The sequence below is a fragment of the Melanerpes formicivorus genome, unplaced genomic scaffold (assembly GCF_026170545.1).
Source record: "Melanerpes formicivorus ecotype bairdi unplaced genomic scaffold, bMelFor1.0.p_v2 SCAF_16, whole genome shotgun sequence".
NCBI classification, from domain to species: Eukaryota; Metazoa; Chordata; class Aves; order Piciformes; family Picidae; genus Melanerpes; species Melanerpes formicivorus.
In genome coordinates this window covers 11,808,242-11,825,506 of record NW_027142368.1, presented here as the reverse complement: position 1 = coordinate 11,825,506, position 17,265 = coordinate 11,808,242, and the positions used below count along the sequence as shown (strand labels likewise).

General features: G+C 46.3%; 1 protein-coding gene across 1 annotated transcript; it reads left to right on the top strand.

The window, feature by feature from the left end:
• Window positions 1–1,273: 1,273 nt before the first annotated feature.
• Window positions 1,274–13,537, top strand: LOC137445937 (acyl-CoA (8-3)-desaturase-like). Its single transcript, XM_068148128.1, has 12 exons — window positions 1,274–1,557; window positions 4,274–4,384; window positions 5,321–5,518; window positions 5,917–6,018; window positions 6,203–6,331; window positions 7,811–7,871; window positions 8,897–8,973; window positions 9,873–9,970; window positions 10,602–10,698; window positions 11,197–11,276; window positions 11,970–12,095; window positions 12,247–13,537. Exons 1-12 carry the CDS (start codon window positions 1,306–1,308, stop codon window positions 12,296–12,298), a joined length of 1,383 nt encoding a protein of 460 aa, XP_068004229.1. The 5' UTR covers window positions 1,274–1,305; the 3' UTR covers window positions 12,299–13,537.
• Window positions 13,538–17,265: the final 3,728 nt, after the last annotated feature.

Sequence of the window (17,265 nt, the reverse complement as noted above, 5' to 3'; positions counted from 1 at the left end):
AGTGATTCCCTGATTTTTAGGGAGTTCTTACAATCTAAATCTGAGCTAAGCTGTGCCCATCTCCTGAAAGCATCAGGTTCTCCATGCTGCATCATCTCTCTCACTGAATTTCCCAAGCTCCAGTTTCTGGACATTGCACAGAAGTTGGTTTGGGTGTTGTTTTCAGCCTCACCTGTGGCACTCTAAGGACACACACTTAGCTCTCTTCCAGATGAGAAACTGCTGAACAGCTGGGTGTTTAGTACATTAAAAACCACAGGGGGGGAAATCCTTTCCCTGCCTGTCTCACTGTCCTGTGATAGTTGCAGCTGTCCATGAAAAAGAAAACAACAAACCCAAACAGTAAAACCAACACAAAACTCGACCTTGTTAACCAGGAGCCAGCACTGTGCCCTTGTGACCAACGGGACCAATGATGTTTTGAGGTACATTAGGAAGAGTTTGACCAAGAAGTCAAGGGAAGTTCTCCTCCCCCTCTGCTTTCCCTGGTGAAGCCACACCTGTGGATCCAGTTCTGGGCTCCACAGTGCAAGAGGGACAGTGAACCACTGGAGGGAGCCTGGAGCACCTCTGTTAGGAGGAAAGGCTGAGAGCCCTGTGGCTGTTGAAACGGGAGAAGAGCAGCCTGAGGGTGGATCTGCTCAATGCTCAGCAACAGCTAAAGTGTGGGCGCACAAGCACATGGGGTCAGAATCTTCTTAGTGGTGCCCAGTAACAGGACAAGGGGCACAAACTGGAATACAGAAGGTTCCATCTGAACACACAGAGAAAATTTGGTGTGAGGGTGCGGGAGCCGTGGAGCAGACTGCCCAGAAAGGTTGTAGAGTTTCCTTCTCCAGAGAGCGTCCAGCCTGCCCTGTCCATTGTGCTGCTGGGCAAGCTGCTGTGGGTGCCCTGCTTTAGCAGGGGGGTTGGACTGGATGACCTCCAGAGGTCCAGCCTGTGAGGTGGTCCAACATTCCTCACCAGCAGCCACTGCTCCTCTTTCCATAGCTGGGTGGCACCGCAGCTGCCAGAATAGTTGCAGGGAAGGAGCAGGAGATGGGAGGGAGGGGGCAGGAGGTGGGAGCGAAACACCGGGCAGCTGAAGCAGCATCTCTGGAGCAGCCCTGCACCGCTGGCTTTCCCGGAGCTCGGTAACAGCCGAGCACCTCTCACTTTCCAGGCACCGGGAAGGGGACAGACGTAGGGCGGGGTCTCAGGGTGGGGCTGGGGCGGCCCCCCCATCCTTATAGGCTATGGGGGGAGCAGGTGCTGGTGCTGGCGAGACAGGAGGGAGGGAAGGAAGGAGGACGAAGAGGGCGGATGGCGGCATCGCTGCCGGGGAGCGGGAAGAGGGATGAGAACCATGATGGGGCCCTGGTTGGGACCCCCGCGCAGAGCCCGGCGCCGAGGTTCTTCACCTGGGAGGAGGTCGAGCGGCGCAACGGGCGGGGGCCGGAGGGTCAGGAGCGGTGGCTGGTGATCGAGAGGAAGGTGTACGATATCAGCCAGTTCTACCGGAGGCACCCGGGAGGGGCTCGGCTCATCGGCAGCCACGCTGGGCAGGACGCCACGGTGAGCGGCGGGGATCAGCGGGAGCTTGGTGCCGGCCGCTTGGAGACAGGGGGAGGAGGAGGCTGGGACCCGGGAGGTGGCTTCGGGTGAGACTGATGGGGCTCGAGGGGATGGAGAATCGTAGAACGGTTGAGGCTGGAAGTGACCTTTGGGATCATCAAATCCAGCCACTCACTGAGAGCTCACAATGCCTTTACTACTTCCAAGTCACTGTCACTAAACCACATCGCTCAGCAGCACAACCATGTGGTTTTTACATACCAACAGGGACAGTGACTCCACCATTCCAAAGCCTGATAAACATTTCCATGAAGCAGATTTCCCCTAATAGCCAACCTGACCTTCCCTTGGCACCACTTGAGAACATTTCCTCTTGTCCTACCACTTCTTGTAGTGTCACTGCTTACTCAGTGATCTTAAAGGTCTTCTCCAAGTAAAATGATTCTGTAATTCTCTGCTTTGTGTTAGTTTCCAGCCTCATGCTAGCCAACAGGCAAATGAAGAGGCTTAGCCCTTGGGACAACCAGACTGGAACTGTTCATCTAGCTATAAAGCCTTTAGGATTAGTTTTACCTTCTGATCAGCCTGGAGAAGAGAAGGCTCTGGAGAGACCTTCTGGTGGACATTCGGTGCTTGGGGGGTGAGGGTGTAAGATAGCTGTGAGGACAGGCTAATTATCAGGGTGTATTGTGACAGGACAAGGGGTGATGGTTTGAAACTAAAAGAAGGAGATTCAGACTGGAGAGAAGGAAGAAATATTTTACACTGAGAGTGATGAGACCCTGGCCCAGGTGGTAGACGCCCCATCCCTGGACCCACCGCAGATCAGGTTGTTTGGGACTCCGGAGAGCAAGCTGCTCTAGTGTCAGATGTCCCTGCTGACTGCAGGGCAGTTGGACTAGATGACCTTGAATGGTCCCTTCCAATGCAAACTATTCTATGATCTTGCATTTGCAGCTACTTTGAACTACAGTGATGGCTTACAGCCAGGGGAAAGTGGGGAAGCTGCCACAAGCCCCATGACAATGACAGTAGCTGCTTCCAGAAACATACCTTCAGGAAAGGCATTCCTCCTAACTGCCACTCTGCATAACCTGGATGGAAGACAAAGAGAGGAGGCTTTCCCAAGCAGACTTCCAGGCGTTTCTGTAGTTACCGCACGTAGTCCTTCTGACCCTTAAGGTGAACAAAAGCGAAAAGCCAGTTAACAAGTGTCCAAGTGCTGGTGAGTTACCACGTGGGCAGAAAGACTTCTGCTGGTCACATTTCCCTGTCTGACTGCTTTTTTTAAGTGCCATGGAAACCTGTGGTGAATATACACCAAGCCATTCTGGAAATTCCCTGGGTTCTTGCCTCCTGGTACATGCAGGAAGGGTAGAAAATAGTGGGAAGTTAGCATCTATGCAAATCCGTGACAGATGGGATTGCTGCCTTGTTGTGTATTTTGAAAGGGAAAAAAACCAACCCAAACCCAAGGCACATAGATCCCTGATCTTCCATTTGTAAGGGATGTTTGAGGCTCATGGAAATAAAAATGATTTACAGTACACTAAGCTTAAAAGTCAAATGCTGTATTAGCTGTGGGGTCTCCTTTCTCTGGGAGATTCCAAACCCACCTGGACATTGTGATCCTGTGCAACCTCTTCCAGGTGACCCTGCTTCAGCAGGTGGGCTGGACTAGGATGATCTCCAGAGGTCCCTCCAACCCTCACCATTCTGTGATTAGCTAAAGAACTTCCCTTTGTCTCACATCTGTTGGTAATAAACATTTGCCCAGAGTAACTTGGGGGCTGGAGTGCAGTGAAGCACCGAGTCTGGCGTGAAGCAGGCACACAAGCTGAAGGCATGGATGTACAAAAGCCATTTGCCATGGTTGGAGAAGCTTAAGGAGAAGATTTTTCCCTACAGACTGAATTTGCAGCTCAGCTTGGTCTCAGCTGTGCTTCAGGACTCCAGCTGTCCCCTTCCTGCTCTGCCAGTCAAGATGTCTCCTCCACTGTTTTTTTGCATCCTGTTCTTTCCTTCCCCAGCCCTGCCTAGAGGCTCTCATATCTTTCTTCATGCTCATATCTATAGGAGATCAGCATCACCAGGCCTGTGCTATGAATTGTGTCCTTGCCTTCACTTCCTTCTGAATATTTCCAAGTAATAGAGAGCAATATAAAGTTCTGTGGGATCTCTTGGTCCTTGATGAATTCCTTCCTGCCTTCATTCATTTGAGAATGAATTTCTCTACCCATTTTTCTTTTAAGCAGATGGATTTAAAGGGTAGGTTTCTCTTTTGACAAATTGCACAATTCAGAAGATTCTGGTCTGCTGATGAGAAAGAACATTTGGGCACCTGGATGTCCAGGAAGACAGAAAAGTCACTAATATTTGGGTTGAGAAGAGTTGGGAGAAGAAAGGCAAGGAAATGAGACTCTGCTTTAGGTGTACAGTAGAGATTCATTCTGGGTTTTGGAGCTTGCATTCTTGTAGTAATTGCAGTAGTGGTAGTCAGACCTCTTGTACTCATCAGCTGAAATAAAATCTCATTTAAGAGCATAGGACAAACACAACCCCCCAAAAAACAGTCAATAAAAGCTTGAGGAGATACAAGGTAAACAAGACATCTTTGCTATTTTGGTTCCTCCACAGTGAATGTGCACAGCAAGTGGAGGTTAGTAATGCAGGTTTTGTCCTTCTTACCTCTCCCTTTCCTCCTGTGCATTTGCAGGATGCCTTTGTAGCATTCCATGTCGACAAGGTGCTGGTGAGCAAGTACTTGAAGCCACTGCAGATTGGAGAGCTGGCAGCAGATCAGCCCAGTGTTGAGCCCTCTAAAAATGTAAGTCTGTCCTCCTAAATCAGATCAAAGGGAATTATTCTGAGGTTAGAGCTCGTTCTTCGGTGTCACTGTAGCTCCTGGGACAAAGAGATCCAGGTTCTTCACAATTTGCTGTGCTACTACTTAGAAAGTAGAATTAGTTTGTGCTGTGCTCATTCCTTCTTCCATTCTCTTTCCTCAGTGCCCACTGATATGAGGCCAGCTGGGCTTTAGGTGCCATTTTCATACAGGCATCTAACCCTCCCCTGTTCATCTTGGGAGGGGGGAAGTGAAGATATATATTGATCCATTGGAACTCCCTGGAGGTGTTCAAGAAACATGTGGACATGGCACTCTGGGGCATGGTTTAATGGCCATGGTGGTGACAATTAGACTCAATTCTCTTAGAGGTCTTTTCTAACACAAATGATTCTGTGGTGGCATGGGAGGAATATTTTCATCCCAAAGACCTACCACAAGACGGCATGCTCTGTCCATGCAGGACATCTTCCACTAGGTACCACTTCCATCTGAGCCCTGTGCTACTTGTCAAGAAGGTGATGGACAAAGCATCAAAGATACAGTCTGAGGGGGAGCAGACACTGTGCTCTACATGGCTGCTCCTTGCTCCTCTTCTCTCTGTACCTTACCAGGCAAAGACACCAGAGCTGTATGAGAGCAATGATGAAGTTTACCAGTATGCAAGCCCAGGTCTTGCCCATTTGAATCACAGAATCAACAAGGTTGGAAGAGGCCTCAAAGATCATCAAGTCCAACCTGTCACCCAACATCTCATGGCTACTAAACCATGGCACCAAGTGCCATGTCCTATCCCCTCTTGAACAATTTGGCCAGATCCTTTGCTCTTACTTACTTAATGAAAGCTGTCCTCAGCTTTTGAGGCTGCAGTGTGACACCCTAGAAACAGGCAGTGTGTAGCCCTGGTGCTTCTCACAGGAAATGCTGGTGAAAGACTTCCGAGAACTGCGTGCTACAGTTGAGAAAATGGGACTTCTGAAGCCAAACCAACTCTTCTTCTTCCTGCACCTGGCTCACATCCTCCTGCTGGATATTGCTGCTTGGCTAATTCTTCTCTACTATGGGACATCCTTAATTCCCTTTATTGCCTCTCTGCTGGTGCTGACCATTTCCCAGGTAAGAAACTAAGTCCACAGCACATGCATGTGGGCTTGCACCAACTGTCATACACACAACACTACTGCAGTTTGGTAGTCCTCCATTTCCTTACTTGGAATAGTTCTCCTTTGTCATCAGGAGACAACCACTCTAGCATGTGTTTACAGAACATGGAAAGAAGAGATTCTGTGTGTGGGAAGTTTCCATGAAGCCTTGTCTGGGATTCTTCCAGCAATGTATATTCTAAGGGAAACTCCAAGAATATCAGGATTTCATAGTTCCTTTCTGGTTGTGGCTTTGAAACACAGTCCAAGAATTAAATCCTGGTCTTTCAAAGCAAAGGAGGAGTGTGGCCCTGTCCTGGTCTCGATTTTTCCCTCCCCACCCCTCTCAAGATTTTCATTTCTCTCTTCCAGGTCCAGGCTTCCTGGTTACAACATGATTTAGGACATCTTTCTGTATTCAAGGAGACCAAGTGGAACCACTTGCTGCATAAGTTTGTGATGTGCCATTTGATTGTAAGTACCTGACCCTGGGATGGGAAAACCTCTTGGTTTTGATGGCTTTCCTGTAAAAGCGTGTTCTAAAGACTCTGTGGAGGAGGATGGTGTGTTCAGCATCAAGGGGAGGGAGGAAGGGAACTGGGCAGAACCTGGCTTTGACACTGTTGTACTTTTCATGCTTTGTTCTTCACTAAACCAGGGGGCATCAGCCAAATGGTGGACTCTTCTACACTCCCAGCACCATGCCAAACCCAACTGCTTCCAGAAAGATCCTGATATCGATATGCACCCTTTCCTGTTTACTTTGGGGAAGAAATTGTCTGTGGAGGTCAGTGGGTGTGGATGTGTATGATGTAGGTGCGTCATCAATCAGCAAAAAGATTATCAATTGTTACAGCAATTAGAAGAACAGCTTGGTAAATAATGGTTGCTAGATAATTTGTAAACATTGATCCAAAGCATGGCTGCAGTTGGCCTGGAATTATTGCTTTAATATCAATGTCTGAAGCTCAAGATAGAGGTGGCTTTGGAATGTCCATGCCTTCCAGGAGGAGGCAGAAGCTTTGCTGTGAAAGGCAGCCAGCGCAGCAGAGCTCAATAACCAAGGGCTGGTACCTCTGGAGGGCTCCCTCTGGTGGACAGAAGTAGTTTGACAACAGAGAATGTTCTCAGCGGGCGCTGCTGCGCTGCTTCCGGGAGTGAAAACTCAAGATACTGCTGAATTCGTTTTGCTGTACAACTTCATCAGGTCTTGAGGTCCTGTCAAAGTAGTTACAGCATGAAATATTTTTCTCCTGGGATGCCCAGGGAGGTGGTGGAGTCACCGTCCCTGGAGGTGTGTTCAAGAGGGGATTGGACGTGGCACGTGGTGCCATGGTTTAGTAGTCATGAGGTCTTGGGTGACTTGATGATCTTTGAGGTCTTTTCCAGCCTTATTAATTCTATGAATCTATGACCTTTGCCATCATGAAACCGTCCTTAAGTGTGTGGAATCATAGAATGGTCTGGGTTGGAAGTGACCTCCGAAGGCCATCTAGTCCAATCCCCTCTGCATCAAGCAGGGACATCCTCAACTAGATCAGGCTGCCCAGAACCTCGTTGAGCCTCACTTTGAATGCCTCCAGGGATGGGGCCCCAACAACCTCCCTGGGCAACCTGAATCAAAGAGGAAAGATGCTGGTAGGGAAGAGAGAGTGTACATGACTGGTTTTGACAGATAATGCAACTTAGCCTTGAAATAGCCAACATTTCACAAAATAACTTCTGAGTGTGGTAAGAACACCAAGAAACTTCACCAGTTAAGTCACCTCTATCTGCTCTCAAAATGTATTTTTAGTGCAACTTACAGATCATGCCATCTTTTAATGGATGAAATGTTCTGGTGTAGTTTTTACTCCAATCCATCCCAACTCAGACAATGGTGGCATCTGGGACAGCAGTTTCTTTCCTGCCAGCTGTCAACACAGGGTTTTTTTTCTTATGGGCTTTACTTCTGGTCTGGCTTGTCTTAAGTACCTCTAGAACCACTTTTCAGCATTCACTTCTTTTCCCATAATGAAGAAAAAAAAATCTCATGCTTGCTTAACAGGACTTTACAAAGCTGTAAGGCATGAAAACCTTACACTAAGCTTAGAGACAAGGTGTGGTATGTATGGTAAACTAAAGAGACAGGTACACAGGAGGGAGGCAGTAGAAATAAGAGCTGTGGGAAGTGTGAAAGAAGAGTGTCTTTGGAGAAGAAAGCAGCAGGTTACCTGTTGCAGGTTCCTTAGTTTCCACTCTATTTGTGTGCTCTTTCTTTTCACAGCTGGGGATCAAGAAGAAGAAGTACATGCCATACAATCATCAACACAAGTACTTCTTCATCAGTGAGTATCTCCCTTCTGAACTACCACAACAGGTACTAATGGGGCTTGCAGAACTGATTTCTGACCTGTAGGACTCGAGCAGAACTAAGGTGCCTCTATCAAAGAGCATAATAATCAGTTTGGATCTAATTTGGGGGGGTGTTGAAGACCTGACTGGATAAAACCCAATGTAACTTGGTCTGACCTCATAGCTGATCCTGCTGTGAGATCCTGCTTTCTTGCAAAGTGATTACTAAGTTTCTGGGGGACTTGTCCTCCTTATTTTTCAGGATTCTCTGCACTCCTGTTTGTTTTCAAACAACAGAAAGAAGCCATGCTCATAGGTCTCCATGAGGAAAGGGAAGGCAGGTGACATAAACAGTAGCAGATTCTCTGCATGAAGTGTCCTCCCTCAATCAAGCTTCAGCGAGCTTGTCTTACCTCCATGTAACCTCTTGAGGTCAGCAAGCACCCAGATTGCTCACTGTTCATCTGCCTTGGTGCATCCTGAGAGCTGAGGGAGTTGGGGTTGTTTAGCCTGGAGAAGAGGAGGCTCAGGGGAGACTTTATTGCTTTCTACAGCTTCTTGAAAGGAGGCTGTAGCCAGGTAGGGGTTGGTCTCTTCTCCCAGGCAACCAGTGGCAGAACAAGAGGACACAGTCTCAAGCTGCACCAGGGGAGGCTTAGGCTCAAGGTGAGGAGAAAGTTCTTCCCAGAAAGAGTAATTGGCCGTTGGAATGTGCTGCCCAGGGAGGTGGTGGAGTCACTGTCCCTGGAGGTGATCAGAAAAAGGACTGGATGTGCCACTTGGAGCCATGGTTTTGCTGTCAGGAGGTGTTAGGTGTTAGGTTGAACTTGATGATGTCTGACGTCCTTTTCAACCTGGTTGATTCTGTGTGATTCTGTGATCCAGAAAGTTCTGCAGCCCTAAAACTTCTGAGAGTGTTCTCTTTGATGAGTAGCTGTTCAGGGAATCTTGGTTTCCAGTTTGACTGCCTCTCCTTCAGTCCATGCCACCACCAGTGATGATGAATTCTCCTTTACAGCTCTTCCTCCGCTCCTGTTTCCCACCTACTTCCACTACCACACCTTTTACATTGCGTACACAAAACGGTACTGGGTGGTAAGTATTGCTGCTTGTGCAGCCAAGAAGAGGGCTGCAGCTGTGGGCCTTCAGCCTTTCTTCTGAGCCAGCTTCTGCCTGGAGCTTTGTGACACTGCTGCCATTCAGCTAAGCCTGATGTGACAGTTGGTTTGGCGCAGTGTTTGGTGGCTCTGAATGCTTTCTGCTAACCTCATTCACTTCCTCAGCTCCATGAGAAAGGCTTGAAAACAAGCAACAGGTTCATCCTGCTTTGCCTTCCTTGCAGAACACAGTGCTCTATCTCCTTTGGCTTGGGAAGGAGACTAGAAGCTCCACAGTGGTCAGTAGGATGTGGGTATAGGAACTGTTGTTCTTCCAACCCAAATGAGTTCAGTGGTCTAGCACTTAGGTCACTGTGGAGTCCTGGGCAGACTTGGTACAAGCCTTCAGCTCATGTCTCTGGATGCATAGAGATTGGCCATTTGGATGAAGTGCTTTACTATGAGGGTGGTGGAACAGTGGAACAGGTTGTCCCAGGAGGTGGTGGAAGCACTGTCTCTGTAGACATTCAAGGTCAGGCTCAATGGGTCTCTGAGCAACCTGCTCTAGTTGCAGAGGTCAGTGCTTACTGCAGGGTGGGGGTGGACCAGATGACCTCTAGAGGTCCCTTCCAACAAATGCATTCTGTGATTCTATATTTGCTAGTACATTACTCTGCTTACTGGGCATGAATGTTCAGATTCATCTTCATTATAACAAGCCATGAGGGGGGAAGTGTTCATTAGCTCAGAGTAACTTGGATTGCTCTAGATGATTCCATTCAGGCAAAAGCTACAGAAGCTGAATGGAGATTTTCTTGTACACATCACATGAAACTTAGGAATGTATTTCAGCAAATGTAATTCATTCTCTTCTTTTGTTGTCTCTGGTTTTGGTAGGACCTGGCCTGGATGCTGACCTTCTACATCAGATTCTGTTTTACTTATGGATCACTACTAGAAATAAAGAGTCTCCTGGCATATTATTTTATATTCAGGTGATATCTCTTTAGAAGGTTCCTCAGGCTTCCTCTACACCTTCTTTCCATTAGTCCCTGCCTGCCTTCCTCTGCCTTTGCTCATCTTTTTGTGTTGTCCTTGAATATCTTTTTTCTTTTCCTTGTAATTCCCTAAAACTAAGACTCTGTCTCTGTTTTTTGGCTCTGGCAGCACAGAGACTTCACAGAGTGCTGACCAAATTGAGAAACACCTTGCATAACATTCAGTGCTTTGGGTGTTGGGTCTGCTGCTGGTTAGAGAAAGAGAGCATGTAAGAAAAACAGCTTAGCCTGGGCTTGCAAATGCCCAGACATTAGCCAGCAGCATTGGCTTGAATGGACAACGTGCTCTCCACTTGGTTTACTTTACTGATTTTAATCAGTTTGGTCCTTGGCTACAGATAAAACAAGATGAATATCAGACTACATCAGGTTTCTAGCAAAACACATGAAATAATCATGAGTTTCATAATGAAGTATGACACTTGCAGGGTTTGGAAGCTCTTCCAGGTCCTGGATTAGCATGGCTGGTGTTCAGCCACGTGTTTGGAAGCTTGGTTGTGCTGTTCTTCCACTGGCTCATTGCTAACTTGCTTCCCTGTTACTGAATCCTGGCCTCTTCTCTGAACAGGATGCTGGAGAGCAGCTGGTTTGTCTGGGTGTCACAGATGAACCACATCCCTATGGATATTTACTATGACAAAAATCTGGACTGGGTGTCTACTCAGGTAAAATATTTCCCATTCTTGAGAGCTGTGCCCATACAAATACAAAATCCAACCATAAGACAAGCAGCTCCTCTATTGCATGAAGAGTGAAAACCCGTTGGTAACTGGGAAGTGAAGGTTGATAGCATAGCAGGATTCAGGTATGGTAAGAGTAAAGGAGTCCCCTCCTTGCAGGCACACTTATAGGAGTCCAGCAGCAAAGTCTGACCTCCACAGGAGGACCCTTCCATCTCTGCTTTTTCTGCACATGTAGGCTTGAGGAGGAACTTTTGACTCTGTTCACATGAATTCACAGGTTCACAGGGCCAAGTCCTGGTTTTACCATGGGCCATATTATCCAGTCTACATACATCTGCTGGTTCACAAAGCTGAAGGAGGATAATGATCCCTGGCTTGTTAATAAAGCAGAGTAGCAGAGCATCCCATGCTCCTCAGGCAACAGGGAAAGGCTGCAATCATCAGCCAGGACTGACTTTGCTTTCCTTTCTTCTCCTTTAGCTCAAGGCAACATGCAATGTTGAGCAGTCTTTCTTCAATGACTGGTTTACTGGGCATCTGAACTTCCAGATTGAACATCAGTGAGTACACATCCAAGAGAAAATTTTCTTCCCCAACCTTTTGCTTTCTTTCTTTTAAAATGTCCCTTGTTTTTCTGGATTCTGCAAAGAGTTGAGGGGCACCAATGAGTTTATCCCTAAAGAGACATATAATGTAATTAAAAACCTTTGAAGGGAGGTGAGAATGACTAGCAAAAAGTGAGCATGGACAGGATCTCTGAAGCCAGACAGCCAGCAGAGGGTCTCTCCAATGGAGGAACTTGTAAGCATTAGTGAAAATTTGCATGCTAAGGAACCCTGTTTATAGTTTAAGGCCACCTATACTGATCACTTCTGCCATTACTCTGGAACCTGAGACATGCAACTGAAGGATGGGTTCATCTCCTGTGCTATGGAGATGGTTAATTGTGGAGAAAGAGGAGAGGAGGAAGCAGTTCCTTCCAGTTTATATGCCATGGGGTCACTTGGAGAAATATCACTTCAGAGACGCTGGAGACAACTTTGGAAAATAATGGAGGGGAAAAGCAAGAAGGTCTTATGAGCTACCTGGGCTAAAAGCTCACCAAGGGGAAAGAAGAGCCCTTTAGGGTCTGCTGAAGATTCTACTTGGTGTGAGCTGGGTGATTCCTGGGAGGTAATAAAGAATGTGAACTTGTGCTCCATAAGAAATACTACCTTTCACTGGAGGAGAATTTGTCTGTCTCCTGTTCACAGCCTATTCCCCACAATGCCAAGACACAACTACTGGAAGGTGGCTCCTCTGGTGAAGTCTTTGTGTGCCAAACATGGCCTTGAGTACCAGTGTAAGCCGTTGCTCACAGCCTTTGCAGACATTGTGCAGTAAGTACCAACACGCTGGCACAAGCTGGAATCTCCACAGCAAGACTTGCCTTGCTCTTCTCTTAAACCTGCACACACAAACCCTCACTTTCCCTGACAACATTCCCCTGGGTCCTCCCTGCATAATGTGGCCTCTCTTTCTCTCTCTCAGCTCCCTGAAGAGCTCAGGAGAGCTCTGGCTTGATGCCTACCTACACAAATAAGAAGACAAGGCTTGATGGCACCGTTCACAGCCTGCCGTGTCTTTGCACTCCCAACAAGCTAAGCAGCAGGGACCACAAAGGACTCCATGGCAGAGGAAAATGGATAAGAACTGAGGGATAGGATTGCAATGGATAAGAAGTTGCCTGAATTTTACTTCTGGTCTTTCTGGGTATTTTGGTTCAGATATGTCATGAGTGGATAGGGCAAGCAGGAGATGAATGATCAGAGCAGGGAGAAACTCTTTGCCAGCTGTCTGAGTAACTATGGCCAGGAGCATTTCTGAGCCTGAGTATGGGTAAAGTCAGATGATGGACTGGTGCAGCTTCACACATTTAACTTCCTGTCAGAGTCCTCTGACCAGTCTTGCAGGTACTCTTCATGTGGAGGGTTTCATGCTTAATAGGTTTGCTTATTTGAAGTCCTTTGAACTTGCACAGGATTTTCAATTACCAGTGGTCCAGCAACGTGCTTAAATCACAGTAAGTTATAATAAGCTACATCTCACACTTGGAGCAGAGCAGTTGCAGTGTGCAGTGAAACAACCTAAGTGTCTTTACCACTACTGTTCTCCACAGCATCCTCATCCTCACAAGGCCAGACATCCCCAGGTCTCAGGAATCAATAACACGAGGTGAAAACTCTCTCTTCAAAGTTTGTTTGTTGTTTATTTTATACTTTGAGTGGGGCTGAGCCACATTTACCCTCTCCAAGCTGGCCTAGTTGAGTTGTTTATAGCCACTCTCTAGTCTGTGCCCCAAAATGCTCTTAAGCACTTCAAGCCCATGCTCTTTCAGGCCACACGTGGAGGAAGGAGGAGCATCCTCACCACCAGTGACAGAACTCATTCTGGGGCATGGGTTTGCTCATAGGTGCATGAATGAAGAGGTACAGGTTACAAGGTATGAAATTCTATGACCTGAGTGGTGAACATGTGAATTCACATGGTAGATCAGTCCAGGCTAGAGGGGCTTGAACCCCAGATTGTTGTGGGTCTCTGGGCTGTTTCTTAATAAGTTCATGAAATAAAGCTTAAATCACAGAATGTTGTCCTGTAACTTTGAGAGATCCAAACAGACATTGAGGCACTAACCCTAACCCAAATCCTGCAAGTCCCTAACACTGACTGACCCTTACCCTCCTCCTAATAGGCTCTGACCCTAAACCTAACCCCAGTCCATTCAAAGAAAGAAATTAAGGAGTATTTTGACTAAGTGAAGTAAAATGCTGCTCTTTTTTTACCTCATAGGCCTTGATACAGAGATGGGGGAACTTCATGTTCATTACATTATACTGCCATTTTTGGAGCTCATTCATGCTGTAGAGTTACAGAAAGTCACATCATGTTTCTAAGCATCCTAGGAAGCTAGAATTCCTTGCTTCCCAGTGAGGTTTGCAGCTGGAAATGAACCTGAGCATTTGGATTACACATAATACCAGGTGAAGAAGGTGGGACAAGAAAGCTGAACAGCTTAAGCTCACGAAGGCAGTTCTGAGAGGTCAAGAAGAAACTGACTTGCTTGTGTGGGCTCTGATTTTGGCTCAAGGTGAGTCAGAGCTTTGTGTAGGTACTTTAGATCACAGCTGAGAGGAGACAATGTCTTTCCATTAATCAGTAAGAGAATGTCTTCTTTGTCTGCAGTAAGAACCATCATGGGTACACACTCAGATCCTGAAATAAAACCCCAACTTTTTGAAAGGGGACTTGGGAACCAATACATTAATTAGCAGTTAAGATCACTTTCTTGCTAAAAGCAGAGCAATGAGGTTAATAAACAGACATCAGGCCTGGTGGAAAGCAAGCCACATGGAAAGTGTCTGATTAGGTAAAGAACAGACTTTGCACTGTTTGTGCAATGATTAGACATGCCATAATCAGCACTGACCTAGTGAAAAACCTTTACCCCAGTACAATCAGCCAGGGCATAGAAAAAGATTTGTTATCAAACCATTCTGTGCCTTGGAAACCGTGCTATTATGTTTAGAGGTTACCAGCCCAAAGTACAATTTCCAAACCATGGGAGTGAAAGAAACGATTCCAAAGAAGACTTTGGGAGAAGGAAGGAGCAAAGCAGGGCTCAGGACATTATCAGTTGGTCACAAACATTATATATAATTTTAAAAGCCTTTTAAAATTACCTTAATCAGTCCCTGAAGATTATTTCCTTGGGTAGACAAGAGGCCTGATTTTGAAGACCAACATCTGAGTCTTGACCAGCACTGAGCTCCTAGGGCAATCTGCAGTCAGGACCCTTGTAAATCAAAATGCAATTGAAAAAAAGAATGAAAAGCTGCAAATGTTTTCAGTGGCTGAGGACCCATCAGTGAGGGGAAAGCGTGCAGGGAGGTTGAACAAAACTGAAAGGAAGGGCTGTGGATGAATGCAGAATAAAGCTAAAGCAATATGGAGCGACAGCAAAGAATACAGGAGGAGCTGCCAAATTCCCCCCCCCCCCCCCCAGTATGGAAGGTAGATGAAGGGATGCCTGTGTTACTTCAGGAAAACATTTAGCAGCTTGGTGAGATTTAGGGGGCCTACAGGAAGGCTGGGGAAGGACTTCTCAGGATATCAGGTAGTGATAGCACTAGGGGGAATGGAATGAAGCTGGAGGTGGGGAGTTTCAGGCTGGATGTGAGGAGGAGGTTCTTCACCATGAGAGTGGTGAAACCCTGGAATGGGTTGTCCAGGGAGGTGGTTGGGGCCCTGTCCCTGGAGGTGTTTAAGACCAGGCTGGATGAGGCTCTGGCCAGGCTGATCTAGTGTGGGGTGTCCCTGCCCATGGCAGGGGAGTTGGAACTAGATGATCCTTGTGGTCCCTTCCAACCCTGAATGATACTATGATACTATGATATTCTACAAGGAAGATGGACCAAAGAATTCACAAATTAGTTTTACAACCCAACAGAAAAGCATTAAAAAAAACCCAAACCCAAGGCTCTTACATAATGAAACTATGGACCATGAAAACAGAGTGGAAGTAAAATGAGCATCACTGCCAGAGAACCTTCTCTGAATGTGAAGAATGAGGGCAACAACAAAAAATATTAATTGATTTCCAGCCCTTATTCCTGCCACTCTGAAATGCAACTTTTATTGCTTTCCAATGGTCTAATCTTGAAATTGTAGGTCCAGCAGAGACTGATTCCACTGGAAAGAATGAATGTGAAAGTTTGAACTTAAAATGGAGGTTTGTTGGGTTTGGGTGGGGGTTGTTAGGGGGTTTTTGGTGTTTTGGTTTGGTTTTGGTTTCCTGATGGAATGGAATGGAATGGAATGGAATGGAATGGAATGGAATGGAATGGAATGGAATGGAATGGAATGAACCAGGTTGCAAGAGACCTTCAAGATCATCGTGTCCAACCCATCGACCAACAACATCTAATCAACTAAACCATGGCACCAAGCACCCCATCAAGTCTCCTCCTAAACACTTCCAGTGATGGTGACTCCACCACCTCCCTGGGCAGCACATTCCAATGGGCAATCACTCTGTGAAGAACTTCTTCCTAACATCCAGCCTAAACCTCCCCTGGCACAGCTTGAGACTGTGTCCTCTTGTTCTGGTGCTGGTTGCCTGGGAGAAGAGACCTGCCCCTGCCTGTCTACAACCTCCCTTCAGGTAGTTGTAGAGAGCAATAAGGTCTCCCCTGAGCCTTCTCTTCTCCAGGCTAAAGTTTTGAGGTTCTGTTCTAGTTCAGGATAATTTCAGCTGTGGGAATGGGTCACCTGGCAGGGGGATTGGACTAGATGATCTTTTGAGATCCCTTCAACCCCTAACATTTCTTCCTAACATCCAGTCTTGTCCTCCCCTGGCACAGCTTGAGACTGTGCCCTCTTGTTCTGGTGCTGGAAATTTCTGTTCATGATGAATTTTGAGTTGTATAGGGATATATATTTTCTTTCACATATGGATATTTATTTTCCTGTCTCACATGAAGAGCTAGATATTAAGTAAATTAAATAAGCACACTTATAACACTGCTGTGTTATAAAGCTGAATGGCAAATAATAATGATTTAAACAAAATCTTAATCTTTAGAGAAAAAAAACCTCTATTAAAAAGTTGACAGATCTCAGCAATATTTTTATAGTATAATCCTCCCTGGTCATGTCCCTGAAGTGTTGAAACTGTTCCTCAGACTGCAGTCTTCGAAAGCTTCTACTTCTATGCCAGTCAAAAAGTGCTTGTAACTTACTTGTTTTCAATCCAAAGAGCCAGCAGCTCTTAGGAAAAGCAATGAGTGCCAAAAGCAACTTGGGCTCTGCACACACACACACACACACACACAAGTAAAGCAGAGCAAATGAGCAGAGATTTCTTTCCAGCTTCTCCCCACAAAGTAAAGAGCCTTGTCAAGACCCTGTAGACTACATGAGAGCTGGGATTAGGCAGAGCTCTGTGGTTTCACCTCCTTTGTACTATCCAGTTTTGATTTTTCTCCTTCATTTCAAGCCACCCAAAAGGTCACACTGGACTTACTGGTTTATTTAACAGGGTTTGAAAGGAAGATTAGAGGGGGAAAATGCAAGCAAGGCAAAATGTGTTAGACTTCTGTTAAAGATTACATTTTCAGGGAGAGCAGGTGTTGCATAACTTAAAGCAGCACTGATGTGGCCAGCTTGCTTGCCAGGGTCTAAATACCTGTGGCTTGAACAGAGCAGGTTTGGAACAAGCTCTGCTTGGGCAGGGGTCAACTATGTGCCGTTTAGGCAGCTCTTCACTAAAGGAGTGGACAAAAGTTGATGTTTGGTCCAACAGGCAAGTTACTGTGCATATTTTTCATAGAATAGAATAGAATAGAATAGAATAGAATAGAATAGAATAGAATAGAATAGAATAGAATAGAATAGAATAGAATAGAATAGAATAGAATAGAATAATAAACCAGGTTGGAAGAGACCTTCAAGATCATCATGTCCAACCCATCAACCAATCCAACCCACCTAAACAACTAAACCATGGCACCA